The 13,282-nt window shown below is 63.7% G+C and overlaps 2 protein-coding genes across 3 annotated transcripts; both read left to right on the plus strand.

The window, feature by feature from the left end:
• The first annotated feature begins 1,053 nt into the window (after positions 1-1,053).
• LOC109282103 (BPTI/Kunitz domain-containing protein) lies at positions 1,054-2,859 on the plus strand. 2 transcript variants are annotated; one of them, XM_059725629.1, is made up of 3 exons: positions 1,054-1,138; positions 1,465-1,941; positions 2,665-2,859. In XM_059725629.1, exons 1-3 carry the CDS (start codon positions 1,054-1,056, stop codon positions 2,679-2,681), a joined length of 579 nt encoding a protein of 192 aa, XP_059581612.1. In that variant the 3' UTR covers positions 2,682-2,859. The 2 variants fall into 2 exon arrangements, 1 of the variants encoding a protein (XP_059581612.1); XR_009461450.1 differs by lacking the exons at positions 1,054-1,138; positions 1,465-1,941 and adding an exon at positions 2,280-2,418.
• A 5,592-nt stretch (positions 2,860-8,451) lies between these two features.
• On the plus strand, positions 8,452-10,488 carry LOC132249925 (kunitz-type serine protease inhibitor bitisilin-1-like). Its single transcript, XM_059725644.1, has 4 exons — positions 8,452-8,563; positions 8,954-9,196; positions 9,953-10,090; positions 10,296-10,488. Exons 1-4 carry the CDS (start codon positions 8,479-8,481, stop codon positions 10,304-10,306), a joined length of 477 nt encoding a protein of 158 aa, XP_059581627.1. The 5' UTR covers positions 8,452-8,478; the 3' UTR covers positions 10,307-10,488.
• Positions 10,489-13,282: the final 2,794 nt, after the last annotated feature.

A 13,282-nucleotide genomic window follows, 5' to 3' on the forward strand; every position in this document is an offset into this window, starting at 1 on the left:
TGCCATGTCCCCTCCATCCAGTCCCTTTCTCAAATCACCTACCCCCCAGCGCATTCACAGCTGCGACCGGCCCCCCAGGGCTGCTGACCAGGGGTCACCCCTATTTGCTGATACCCGCACTTGTGCTGCCAGTCTGAGCTCAGTCACCCCAGGGCTGCGGGCCTGATCCCGGCTGACACCTGGGGCCAGGAGCAAGGGCTCTCCGCAGCAGCAGGGATCGGGGAGTCTTCCTGCCGCAGACTCGAGCCTGGACGCAGGTCTGAGCAGACCGAGAAGCAGGGGATGCTGCTGAGTCCTCCCTGCCCGGGACGGGCTGTGCTGCTTGCAGCCCACCTGCCCCGTGCCACGGGTCATGCCTTCGCCCCCACTCCCTCCAGCTCCGCTGTTTCCTTTGCACTGTCGCTCTTCTGCAGCGGTGGCCGCTCCACCTCCCATATAACACTCGGGGCACGTCTATGCATGCAATTAATGCTCCTGAATGAACTCCAGGGATTATTGCTCCAGTGTTTCTTGCTGCTGGGTGTGCCATTTGAACATGTACCCAGGAGCTAAAAACTCCAGGGCAGAAAGCTCTGGGGTTTATTCATGTGCAGCACATGGAGCCTGAATGCAGCAACCCCAGGTAGTAATAGCCTGCAGCCCCTGGGCAGCTGGTCAGGCCCTGGCGGGGTGCTGAGCCCACGGTCTCCAACAGCCAGGCTGCGTGCAGGGAAGGGAAGCAGAGAGCTGGTGTTTTCCCTGCCCCGGGCTCCTTTAGTCCATCAGCACGAACCCAAGTGCCCGTGGGGTGGGCGCAGCCTGGGGGAAGTGATCTAGGTGCTGCCTGGGACCGGCCCTGCTGGAAGTGGCAGAGCAGGGAGCCTGCGAGCCCCACGTGCCGGCTGTTAGTTGGGCCCGGTCCCATTGCACAGAGGCCAAGGGCTGTTTCCCAACCTTCCTGGTGCCCCTGGGAGGGGCAGGGGCCAAGCTGGGGCATTGTGCAAGGCCCCCCTGACTCCGGGGCTGGGTGACAGTATATAGCCCGGCCGGCCTGGTGCTGGGCATGGTAGCACCATGAAGTGGGGCAGCCTCTTGGTGCTGGCGGGGCTCCTCGCTCTCTGGGCCGGTCTGCAGCCGGCGTCTGGGCAGGTCTCTCCACGTGAGTGCTCCCTGCCCGGCCCCAGCCCCTCTCTCCTGCCTCCCCAGCCCCTGCCCTGGGGACTCTGTGCCCCCTGAGTGGGGCTGTGTCCTGGTCAGTCCCAGTAGGTGCCATGGGCACTGGGCAGGAGGGTGGGAGCTGCCACGCTGCAAGGGCATTGCCCGGTGGCACTGCACCCCTCTGGACCAGTGGATGTCTGCCCGCTCCCTAAAGACCCCGGCTCTGCAACGTGCACGTCCTATGCTAGTGCCACGAAGCGGGGAGAGCCAGCCAGGGCAGGGCGAGGGGTGCTGCTTCTCACCTCCCGTCTCTGTTCTGGGCTGCAGGTGTCTGCAGACTCCCCCCGGACAGCGGCAACTGCATGGCCTACATGCCCATGTACTACTACAACGCCACTGCGGGCAGTTGCAAGGTGATCATCTATGGGGGCTGCGGGGGCAATAGGAATCGGTTCCCTACCCGGGCGGCCTGTGTCCAGGCCTGTGGGCGCAGGCAGGGAGGAAACATGAGGTGGCTGGGCGAAGATGTCCTCCTCTTCCCAGGGGATGTCTGCCGGCTCCCCCCAGAAACCGGCCCCTGCAAGATGAACCTCCTGCGCTATTACTACAACTGGGTCACCAGGACCTGCCAACAGTTCACTTATGGCGGCTGCCAGGGCAATGCTAACAACTTTAAGACCCACCTAGAGTGCGAGAACAGGTGCAAGGTGGGCGGCAAGGGGCTGAGCCTGCCAGGGCCGGACGCTGCGAGAGGCATGGCGGCACCGGGGCGATGGCCGGACGTGCAGGGAAGGGTGAAGCTAGGTGAGTCGTGCAGCTGCTGGAAAGGGGCAGGTGGATCCAGGTGCCGAGTTGGAGGCCCAGACAGAGGAGGGAGGAGGGGATAGGGATTTGTGACCCCTTCCCTGACCCGTTGGTGCCTGTGTGCTGCATTGCTGCAGTGACGGCTACTTCCACGTGCTGCGGCCACGTCTGCACGGAGCCCGTTGCGGGCGCAAGGCAGCTCTGTGGCGGGGAGCGGGGGCACGGGCGTGCGGTGCAGCTTGTCTGCTGCGTGGTCGCTGCGCCCGGGGCAGGGCCGAGGTGGGGGTGGCCGAGGCTGGGGCAGAAGTGCTGGTCTGACACGGGGTGCTCTTGCTAAAGGGAGACCCAGCAGGTGCCCCCAGCCCAAGGGCGTTGGGAGCTGCCTGTATTGGTGCAGGAACGATGATCAGTGTCCTCGGGGGCAGAAATGCTGCAGCAATGGCTGTGGCCATGTCTGCATGGGGGCCGTATGAAGAGGTGCAGATCCCCCCCATGTCTTCAGCTCTCGGGGTTGCGAGCCCTGTCCTGTCTCAGGGCTGCGGAGGGGCCTGGACCCAGCTGTGCTGGTGGGGCCGGGTGGGAGATGGGGCGTGCCGTGGTGGTCTCTGTGCCACCCCTGGGCTGGGGCCCTCTGGGGGGGGTGCCGTGGGGTGCTGGGCTGGGCTGAGCCCCCGGCCCCCGATTCTTCCCTCTCCGCTCTGACTGCCTTTCCCTCCCCATCAGGGCAGCCCCCAGAGTGACCCCATGGACAGCGGGGCCTGCGGGTCCTGGACCTCCCATAGACCCGTCCTGGCTCCAGACACCGATGGGGCACGTGACCCCAGCACCAGCAATCTGCTTCCCGCACTGCCCTCCCCACACGATCGCAGCTCCTTCCTGCAGCAATAAAGACCCCGCTTTGCGGCTTCCTGCAACCTCCCCTGGCTCTCGTGTCCCTGCATCTCCAGCCCTGGGCACAGACAAGGGGCATGGCTGGCCCTGCCCGGGGCACGGGGTCCCAGGGCTGATGGGTGGCAGAGGCCTCCAGGCCCCAGCATTGGGCACGTGCCAGCACCCACAGCTTCCCAAGGCTACATGGAGCTGGGCAATGTCCCCGCTCCCAAAGCCTTAGGCCCGAGCGAGGCCGTTGGTGGTTCCCTGATGGGGCAACCGTTCCCCTTTGCTGTGGGGCACCGCAGTGCGGTTCCTGCACGAGAGGTGCTGGTGGAGCCGGCTGCACCCGGGGCCCGGGGAGACGCAGCCCGCGCCCGTGAGCTCCTGCGCTCTCCAGCTGTGCTGTTCCCTCCGCGCCGTCGGGATCCTGCAGCGGGGGCTCCTCCACTCCCTGCCCCGCGTCCAGCCCTCACGCCCTCCTCCACGATGGTGCCGTCTGCACCCCTGATGGCACCCATCTCGCTGCTGGATTCACCCCTGTGTGTGGATGCAGGGTCAGGCCTCCCCTTGCCTGCGTGGTCCCTGCCCGGGGCCTCTCCCCGACTGCCCCTTTCTCCTGCCCCCCGTACGATGCTGTGGGAACGGGAGCTCCAGCCCAGCGTGCCTGCCCTCGTCACACCTGTGCCCAGGAAACCGCCCGCAGCAGCCCCCGTGCAGCCGGCCAGGAGCAAGGGTGGGAAGCCCAGGGTTCGTCTTCTCCCCACCCCGGGCACCTTTAGTCCATCAACACAAACCCAAGAGCCCCCGGGGTGGGCGCAGCCTGGGGGAAGTGATCTAGGTGCTGCCTGGGACCGGCCCTGTGGAAGGGGCAGAGCAGGGAGCCCGCGAGCCCCACGTGCCAGCTGTTAGCTGGGCCCAGCCCCATTGCACAGAGGCCCAGGGCTCTTTCCCAACCTTCCTGGTGCCCTGGGAGGGGCAAGGAGTGGAGCTGGGGCATTGTGCAAGGTCTCCCTGCTCCCAGGCTGGGTGATGGTATACAACCCAGCTGGCCTGGCGCTGGGCACGGCAGGACGGAGGAACCATGAAGTGGGACAGCCTCTTGGTGCTGGCAGGGCTCCTCGCCCTCTGGGCCGGGCTGCAGCCTGCGTCTGGGCACGACAAGTCTCTCACTGGGGTTGTGGAGAGGCAGCAGCAAGGCGCCAGACTGCCATGCGTAGACCCTGAGACGGTGCAGAGTCACTTGGAAGAACTGGATGCCTTTACGTCGGCAGGCCCGGATGGGCTCCATCCGAGGGTGCTGAAGTCACTGGCCGACATCATTGCAGAGCCGCTGGCGGGAATGTTTGAACGCTCGTGGCGCACGGGCCAAGTCCCGGAGGACTGGAAAAGGGCAACGTGGTCCCCATTTTCAAGAAGGGGAGGAAGGAGGACCCGGGCAACTATAGGCCAGTCAGTCTCACCTCCATCCTTGGCAAAGTCTTGGAAAAAATTATCAAGGCTCACATTTGCGAGAGCCCGGCAGGACAAATTATGCTGAGGGGAAACCAGCACGGGTTTGTGGCGGGCAGATCGTGCCTGATTAATCTAGTCTCTTTTTATAACCAGGTTATGAAACGCCTGGACACAGGAGGAGGGGTGGATGTCATATACTTAGACTTCAGGAAGGCCTTCGATATGGTATCCCACCCCATACTGGTGAACAAGTTAAGAGGCTGTGACTGGGATGACTACACAGTCCGGCGGGTGGCGAATTGGCTGGAGGGTCGCACCCAGAGAGTCGTGGTAGATGGGTCGGTCTCGACCTGGAAGGGTGTGGGCAGTGGGGTCCCGCAGGACTCGGTCCTGGGACCGATACTCTTCAATGTCTTCATCAGTGACTTGGACGAGGGAGTGAAGGGTACTCTGTCCAAGTTTGTGGATGCCACAAAACTGTGGGGAGAAATGAACATGCCGGAGGGCAGGGAACAGCTGCAGGCAGACCTGGATAGGTTGGACAAGTGGGCAGAAAACAACAGGATGCAGTTCAACAAGGAGAAATGCAAAGTGCTGCACCTAGGGAGGAAAAATGTCCAGCACACCTACAGCCTAGGGAATGACCTGCTGGGGGGCACAGAGGTGAAAAGGGATCTTGGAGTCCTAGTGGACTCCAAGATGAACATGAGCCGGCAGTGTGACGAAGCCATCAGAAAAGCCAATGGCACTTTATCGTGCATCAGCAGATGCATGACGAATAGGTCCAGGGAGGTGATACTTCCCCTCTATCGGGCGCTGGTCAGACCGCAGTTGGAGTACTGCGTGCAATTCTGGGCACCGCACTTCAAGAAGGATGCGGATAACCTGGAGAGGGTCCAGAGAAGGGCCACTCGTATGGTTAAGGGCTTGCAGGCCAAGCCCTACGAGGAGAGACTAGAGAAACTGGACCTTTTCAGCCTCCGCCAGAGAAGGTTGAGAGGCAACCTTGTGGCTGCCTATAAGTTCATCACGGGGGCACAGAAGGGAATTGGTGAGTATTTATTCACCAAGGTGCCCCCAGGGGTCACAAGAAACAATGGCCACAAGCTAGCAGAGAGCAGATTTAGACTGGACATTGGAGGAACTTCTTCACAGTTCGAGTGGCCAAGGTCTGGAACGGGCTCCCAAGGGAGGTGGTGCTCTCCCCTACCCTGGGGGTCTTCAAGAGGAGGTTAGATAAGCATCTAGCTGGGGTCATCTAGACCCAGCACTCTTTCCTGCCTATGCAGGGGGTCGGACTCGATGATCTATTGAGGTCCCTTCTGACCCTAACATCTATGAATCTATGAATCTATGAGCCATCTTCTCCCTCAGCCCCACTGCAGACACCCAGGCCCACCTTGGAGAGACGGTGAGGGGCTGTGATCCTGGGCAAGGTTTCTGCCCTCTCCTGTTTGCCCGTCTCTGCTCTGGTCAGAGGTCCGCAGGCTCCCCAAGGAGTGCAGGTCAAATGTTCAGAACGAGCGCATCGAGCTGGGACACCGAGCAGAGCACAATGGACAGCATCCACTGGCCATCAAACGAGTCCAAGGTGCAGGCGGACACTGCGCACGGTGCTCTGCCCGGAGATGGGACTATTGAAAAGTCTCAGTTTAACCGATGGGATCGTCTGCCCGGAGATGGGAGTGCACCAGGGAAAGGAGGTGACCCCGCAGTCCCCAGGGCCCTCCTGGCCAAAGCCTGCTTCCTGGACATGTACACGCTGGCTTGGCCAGGGCCAGGGCCAGGGCCAGGGCCAGGGCCAGGGCCAGGGACAGGAGGAGGTCAACCAGGAGTCCTGGACCCTGGTGGAACCGCAGATGGGTGGTGCAAAAACAGAAAGGTGCAGGGAGGGGTGCAGCCAGGAGCTCAGCGAGAGGCTCTGGAAGAAGCGGTGCAGGGGCTGCCACCCGGCGCACTCCAGGTAGGCTTGTGCCAGGGTGTCCCCCTGCCCGCAAAAGGGACAGGTGTCGGGGCACCCAGTGTGGCAGCACCCCGGCTCCGGATGCCCAGGCTGTGTGGATGGGCCAGAGCCAACAGCAGCAGCTGCAAGGGCCCCATCAGCCCGCTGGCACCTGCAGCCCCGCGGGGAAACAGCCTGGAGCAGGGGCACCTGCCAGGGCCTGGCGCATGGGACTGGGCCATGTCCCGTGCACCCCTTACCAATGCACTGTCACATGGAAGCCCGGGATGTGCCCTCCTGACCCCGTGCGGTGCAGCAAGCCCCAGCCCGATGACTGCAGCAGTGACTGCCTGTGCAGGGGACGGCTGAAGTGCTGCCATTGGAGATGTGCCCGGCACTGTGTGGAGCCTGTCCGAGGTAGCGGTGTAGCTGGCGTGTGGGTGAGGGGCTGGGAGCGAGGGGGCCCAGTCCTTGGCTGGCCTGCCACAGGCTGCAGCCCCGGGGACCTGCACTGGTGCCATCACACCTCCAGCCTGGGCTCAGCTGTGGTGGGGCCGTGCCCAGGCAGGGCTGGCCCTGGGCAGGGCTCTGATCCTCTCCCGTCCCTGCCCCGAGTGATCTCCAGGCCAAGCCTAAGGAAGAGGCATCGCGGGGAGCAGGTCTGATGCTGCCCAGCAGGAAGGCGAGGACCCCCTACCCCAGACCCAGATGGGCATGCAGATCTGCCCAGGGAAGCTCCTCCATGCTCCTCCTTTGCCCTTGCACTGACCTAGCATCACCCGGCATGCCCTGCACTCGGACCCAGCCCTGGGTTTGCTTCTCTACGTGTGTGCCCGTGGTGGCACCACGGCTTGTGCCCAGGTCCTGCTCTCTATTCCCTGTGCTTCCACTGCAGACGCCTCTCAATAAAGACCCTCGTTTCTGCAGCAGCTGCTTGGGGACTGATTGCAGAGAGGTGGGCTTTTTGCAGCACTGTGGCAATGCATGGGCACAGGAATGGGATGGGATGGGATGGGATGGGATGTGGGGAGGAACCAGCCCTGCTGGGATGGGGTCACAGCTCACTCACACGGTCCTGTGGGCACCACTGGGTCTGCCAAGGGGGCAGAGCTGCTTTCTGCCAGCAGCAGGACAGTGCCGGATTTCATGGTGCTGCGGTGCCCAGTGCTGGGTCGGCCTGGTTATATCCTGTCCTGCCAGCCTGCAGAGCAGGGGCAAAACAGGGATCCAGCTGGGTAAGGGCAGTGGTCAGGGGACAGGGGTATGTGGGCCTCCATGCTCCAGCACCTGCATGTGGCCAGTGTGCCAGGACAAAAGGGGCTTCATGGGGCTGCAATGGGGCAGTGCTTCTGCTCTGCACCCGGGCACAGCCAGCCCAGAGGGGACTGTGGGAGCCTGGTGTGGCAGGGCTCCTGGCTGCACCGGGCTGGGGAAGGCCGAGTCACGGCTCATTACCACACTCAATATTAGACTGGGCTGTGGCACCGAGGTCATAAATGCTTGAACCAGAGCCGTCCACTCCTGAAGAGAACATTGATTGAGCATAGCGAATTGCAAGGTCGAGCGCACGGCAAAGAGCAGCAGCAAAACTTCACGTGCGCTGCAACACAGCCAGGTAGGACCCAGAGCAAGTGAACACACCTGAGCCTACGGCCCGTGCCCGGTGCCTCTCACCAACCTCCCCCCTCTCCTGCCCCACGTACGATGCTGTGGGAAGAGGAGCTCCAGCCCAAACCTTCTGCCCTCATTATGCCTGTGCCCAGGAAAGCCTCCCGCAGCAGCCCCTGTGCAGCTGGCCAGGCCCCGGCAGGGTGCTGAGCCCATGGTCTGCAGCACCAAGGCTGCGAGCAGGGAAGGGGGCAGGAAGGTGGTTCATTCCATGCCGCAGACTCCTTTAGTCCACCAGCGTTAAGCCATGTGCTTCTGGAGCGGGACACAGCCTGGGGGAGAGGCTGAGCAGTTTGGGCTCCAGGGCCCCGGTTGAGCAGTGCAGGTGCACCATCAAGCACCAGCAACGGGGGTCTTGGTGCTGCCTGGGACCGGCCCTGCTGGAAGGGGCAGAGCAGGGAGCCCGCGAGCCCCACATGCCAGCCGTTAGCCAGGCCCAGCCACGTTGCGCAGAGGCCCAGGGCTCTTTCCCAACCGTTGTGGTGCCCTGGGAGGGGCAGGGAGCAGAGCTGGGGCATTGTGCAAGGTTCCCCCGCTCCTGGGCTGAGTGATGGTATATAGCCCGGCTGGCCTGGCGCTGGGCACGGCAGGACGGCAGCATCATGAAGTGGGGCAGCCTCTTGGTGCTGGCGGGGCTCCTTGCCCTCTGGGCTGGGCTGCAGCCTGCGTCTGGAAAGCTTGTTCCAGGTGAGTGCTCCCCTCCAGCCCCCAGCTCTGAGCCCCCAAACCTGCCCCAGCCCCTCTCTCCTGCCCCCTATTCTGGAGGTGGTGTGAGCACTGGGCAGGTGGGTGGGAGCTGCCCTGCTGCGAGAGCATTGCCCCCTGGCATCTCGTTCCTCTGGACCAGGAGGAGGTGCAGCTCCATGTGAGCCGCATCCCTCTGCCCAGGGGACCTCTGCCAGCTCCCCAGGGCCCCCAGCCCTGCTACACACACATCCCATGCTACTGCCATGGCCTCAGGGGGACCCAGCTGGGCTGGAGGAGAGGGCAAGGGGCTACGATCCTGGGTATGGCTATGCCCCTTCTCCCTGGGCAGGGCTATACCCCTTTTCACTGCTGGTGTTTGCTCTGGGTCAGACATCTGCAGGCTCCCCCCGGACCGTGGCCCCTGCAAGCTACACCTCAAACGCTACTACTTCGACTGGGTCTCCGGGAGCTGCCAAACGTTCACTTATGGCGGCTGCCGTGGAAATGGAAACAGATTTTGGAGTCTTCGGTCCTGCAGGAAGAAGTGCCAGGTGGGCGGCAAGGGGCTGGAGGCTGCGAGAGGCATCGCGGCACCAGGGCAATGGCTGGAGACACGGGGAAGCCTGATGCTGGGTGAGTCATGTGGCCCATGGCCAAGGTGAAGCCAGATGGAGGAGGGTGGAGGGGACAAGGATTTGAGACCCCTTCCCTGACCCATCTGCTCCCCCAGCCCCACCACAGAGACCCAGGCCCGGCTGGGGGAGTGGGCAAGGGGCTGCATTCCCAGGCAGGGCTTCTGCCCTCTCCTCTGTGCCCGTCTCTGCCCTGGTCAGAGGTCCGCAGGCTCCCCCAGGACCTCAGCCCCTGCTTCCCCTGCAGCCGGCAGGACCACTATGATGCTCGCCCCTTGGGTTATGGGGTGCCCAGGAATGGGGACTGTCTCCCCCAGGAGCAGGCGTGTGCGTGGGCCCTTGGGCAGCAAGCTGAAGGTGGGACGAGGAGCGATGGCCGAGCTGCTCGGGCAGGGACAGGGATGTGCAAGGCCCTTGGGCCCGCCCTGCTGTAGCTGCAGGGGACCCTGGTGCTGCTCCCGGAGGGGGTCCCTGGGTGGGCAGGGAGCGGGAAACAGGGCAAGGGGCCCCGTCATCCTAGAGCCGTCGTCCCTCAGACCCGCACTGCCGGCCGCGTTCCCTGGGCAGCCCCGCACCACCGAGCTCAACGTGTGACGCACTGTTTCAGTGAAGCCCGGACGCTGCCCCCAGGCAGGGGGGACGAGGGCATGTGCTGGAGCCTGTCTGCCGGGTGGTCTCTGCGCCTGGGGCGGGGGCTGGGCTGGGGGGCTGAGGTGGGGCAGCGCTGCTGGCCTGACACGGAGACCTCTTTCCGCAGGGAGACCCAGCCGGTGCCCCCCGCCCAAGGGGGCTGGGATCTGCGTACAGATGTGCGACTTTCAGAGGCCCTGTCCTCCCGGACACTTCTGCTGCGGCACGGGCTGTGGCACCGTCTGCAGGAGTGTCAAGCAGAGAGGTAGGGGTTTCTGCCCTCCACCCCTTGCTGCAGCTCTCTGGGCTGCGAGCCCTGTGCATCTCATGGCTGGGTAGGGGCTGGGCTGGTGGGGCTGGTGGATGGAGATGGGGCCGTGCCATGGGGGTCTGTGTGCTGCTGTCTGGGATGGGTGCTGTGGGGCACTGGGCTGAGCTCCCCGGGCCCTGACTCTTCCCTTCCCGCTCAGGGCAGCCCTGAGAGTGACCCCGCGTGGGAGCCGGGCCACAGGGTCCTGGACCCTCCCATGGACTCTTCCTGTGGCTCCAGACATGGATGGGACACATGACCCCCAGGAGCGGGGGTCTGCTTCCAGCACCCCCACCCACCATAGCAGATCCTTGCTCCACGCAATAAAGACCTTGCTTTCCAGCTTCCTGCAATCTCTCTCCTGAGACTCTTGTCCCTGCGTCTCCAGCACCAGCCCCAGCCCTGGGCAGAGAGAAGGGGGCATTGCTTGCCCTGCCCGTGGCACGGGGTCCCAGGACTGGCGGGTGGCACAGACCTCCAGGCCCCGGTGGTGGGTGCGTGCTGTGACCCACAGCTTCCCGGTGCTACAGGGTGGGGTGGCGGGGGGCGGTGCTGCTGTGGCGATGTCCCCACTCCCAAAGCAGGAAATGTCAGTGCCTGAGCGCGGCCGTTGGTGGTTCCCTGATGTTGCCCCATTGGTGTTCCCCTTCGGTGTGGGGCAATGCAGCGCGGTTCCCTGCACAAGAGGTGCTGGGGGAGCCGGCTGCACCCGGGGCCTGGGGAGACGTGGCCTGTGCCCGTGAGAGCTGTCAGCTGCCAACACAGGAGGGGAAGAGGAGGACTGGTGTCCTGGCCTGGGCTAAGGCCCCTCTGGGAGGTGCAGAGGGCTGGGGGAGCTGGGCCGGGTTGTCTCGGGGGTTGCTGAGCCCATTGCTCATGGATGCAAGTGTCTGCCCTGAGCTGGGACGCGGGGCTCAGGGCTGTGGCCCTCGGGCTTCCTCCCAGCTCCCGTCTCAGGTCTCCAACGGGGGAAACATCATGACCACTAAGGCGGTTTTCCCAGTTGCAGGGCAAGACCACTTTCTTGGCAGGGGGCAGTGCCCCGGTAACGCAGTTAGTCTCCCACTTTCACTCTCACATCCAGGGGGAAGATCTTGGCTTTACGCCGACTTCATGGAAATGGGAGTCTTGTCCCTACTTTCCACCTTCAGCCGATGGCTAAGGGCAAGCGAAACTCGGGAGCATCCAAACCCCAAGGCTCCGGGCTTTGGCCTGCGTGGATGATGCTTGCCGATGGATTCGGAAGCATCTGAAGCTTGGTGGAGGATGTGTGCCAGAAACAGGGCCACACGTGGATCTTGAATGACTCACGGATTTGGAATCGATTTGGCTGATATGGTTTTTGCACACAGACAATTTTCCTAAAGAAAAAAGGGCAGGGGGCAGGGCTGGGGGGTACCCTGAGCTAGGGGCAGGGACCAGGATCCCAGGGGCTGTCCCATTGGGCCACAGCCAGGCAGGTTTGGCCTGGGAGGGTCCTGGGAGTAGCCCACAGCACAGGGACCCTGCACAGTGTGGCTGGACTGCAGGGCCCTTGCACTGCCCGTAGGTGAGGCTGTGGCACCATCGGTCCCAGCGCCCACCTGCACCTGGGCTCTGGGCTCTCCTGGGCAGCCCCTGCACCCCATGCAAGGGAAAGGGGCCCTGGCGGTGCAGCACCCAGCGCTAGTGCCTGGCACCAAGTTTTGGCCCCACTGCCTGTGGGGAGCCTGCCCCGCACCCAGCTTGGTCTCTGCTCCCTGTCCCGCACTGTTGGCTGGAGCCCAACAGCAGGCAGGAGAAATGGCCCAGCTGGCCCTGGTTACCAGCCGGGCATCTCATTAGTCCCAGGGGCCTCCTTATAAGCAGGAGATCTGGCAGGGCCAGGCTGGCTGCCCCTGGTCATCTGTGCCCCTGCCCCTGCCCAGGACTCCCTGGCAGCTGCTGGCCTGTGGCTTGGGTTGGTGAGTGCCCACACGCTGGCCCACACCGCTGCCTGCTCTGGACCCCAGTGAGTGACTCGGGACCTGGTCTGATCCTGACCTTGCCTGTTGCTGATACCCCAATCATGCCTGGGGTCTCCAGCACTGCCTGCCCATGTCCCAGTTGGAGTGGCTGGCAGCAGGTGCCTCATGCAGCTCAGGGCAGCATGGGCATCTACCAGCCCTCTCTGTGCAGCCCTATGTGCTGCTGCCCATCTGGGACTAGGAGCTCTGCCCATACATGTGTGGGGCTGTGGGGGACACCTCCATCCTTGCAGAGTGGTGTCCCCAGGTGCAATGGGGGCTCTGGCCCAGGCAGCTCTGGCCTGGGTGAGGGGACCTGCATGTGGGGCAGGAGATGCAAGGCAGGGGCACGAGGCAGGGAAGGTTCATACAGCTCTCATTTATTCAGAGATGAGGGAGCAAAGTGCAGAGCCGGAGCCCAGCCTGGGCACAGGACTCCCCATGCATGGGGCAGAGCCCAGGGTGGGAGAGCTGGGCTGGCAGCAGGGATGGGACGACCAAGGTCACGGTGGAAGGTCAACTCATCCTGCAGCAGAGCCTGGGCACTCGGGGATTTGAGGTCCGTGTCATGACAGGCACAAGGTTGCAGTGCCATCACATGCTGGCTCCAAAGCTAGGGGTGAGGGGCAAACCTAGTCCCTGCAGGCAGGAGACAGGATAGAGGTCCCCAGGGACTGGTGGCCAACTTCCCCTCAATTACACCGATTGCATGCTTCCACACTCATGCCCAGGCGATTCCCCCCAGCCTCTGGTGCTGCTTGCAGGCCTCTGCATCAATGAGGCAGCCCATGGGAGCAGGAACATCCCTGGCTAATACTGCCCGCAGGTCTCGCACACAGATGACCTGTGTCCCAGCAGGAGAGAGATGGGCCTGGAGCTGCATGCCCGGGACAACGAGCTGTGAGGTCCATCCAGCTCTGTCTGGGTCAGGGGCAGGGCTGAACAGGGGGTGCACAGGGGACAGGGGACAGGAGAGGCCCCACTGGCCCTGCTTGCTAGCTGCCCCTGTGCCTGCAGTGCTGGGGCATGGACCCCCAGGCTGGGCTCCCCAGGGTGGGCTCAGCTGTGGTCGGCAGCAGCAGCAGACACTGGTGCTGGGGCCTGGGCTTCAAGCAGCCAATGCATCTGGGGAGCAACCTCTGGGATGGAGCAGGTCTGGGGT

The sequence above is a fragment of the Alligator mississippiensis genome, chromosome 1, assembly GCF_030867095.1.
Source record: "Alligator mississippiensis isolate rAllMis1 chromosome 1, rAllMis1, whole genome shotgun sequence".
In the NCBI taxonomy this organism is placed as follows: domain Eukaryota; kingdom Metazoa; phylum Chordata; order Crocodylia; family Alligatoridae; genus Alligator; species Alligator mississippiensis.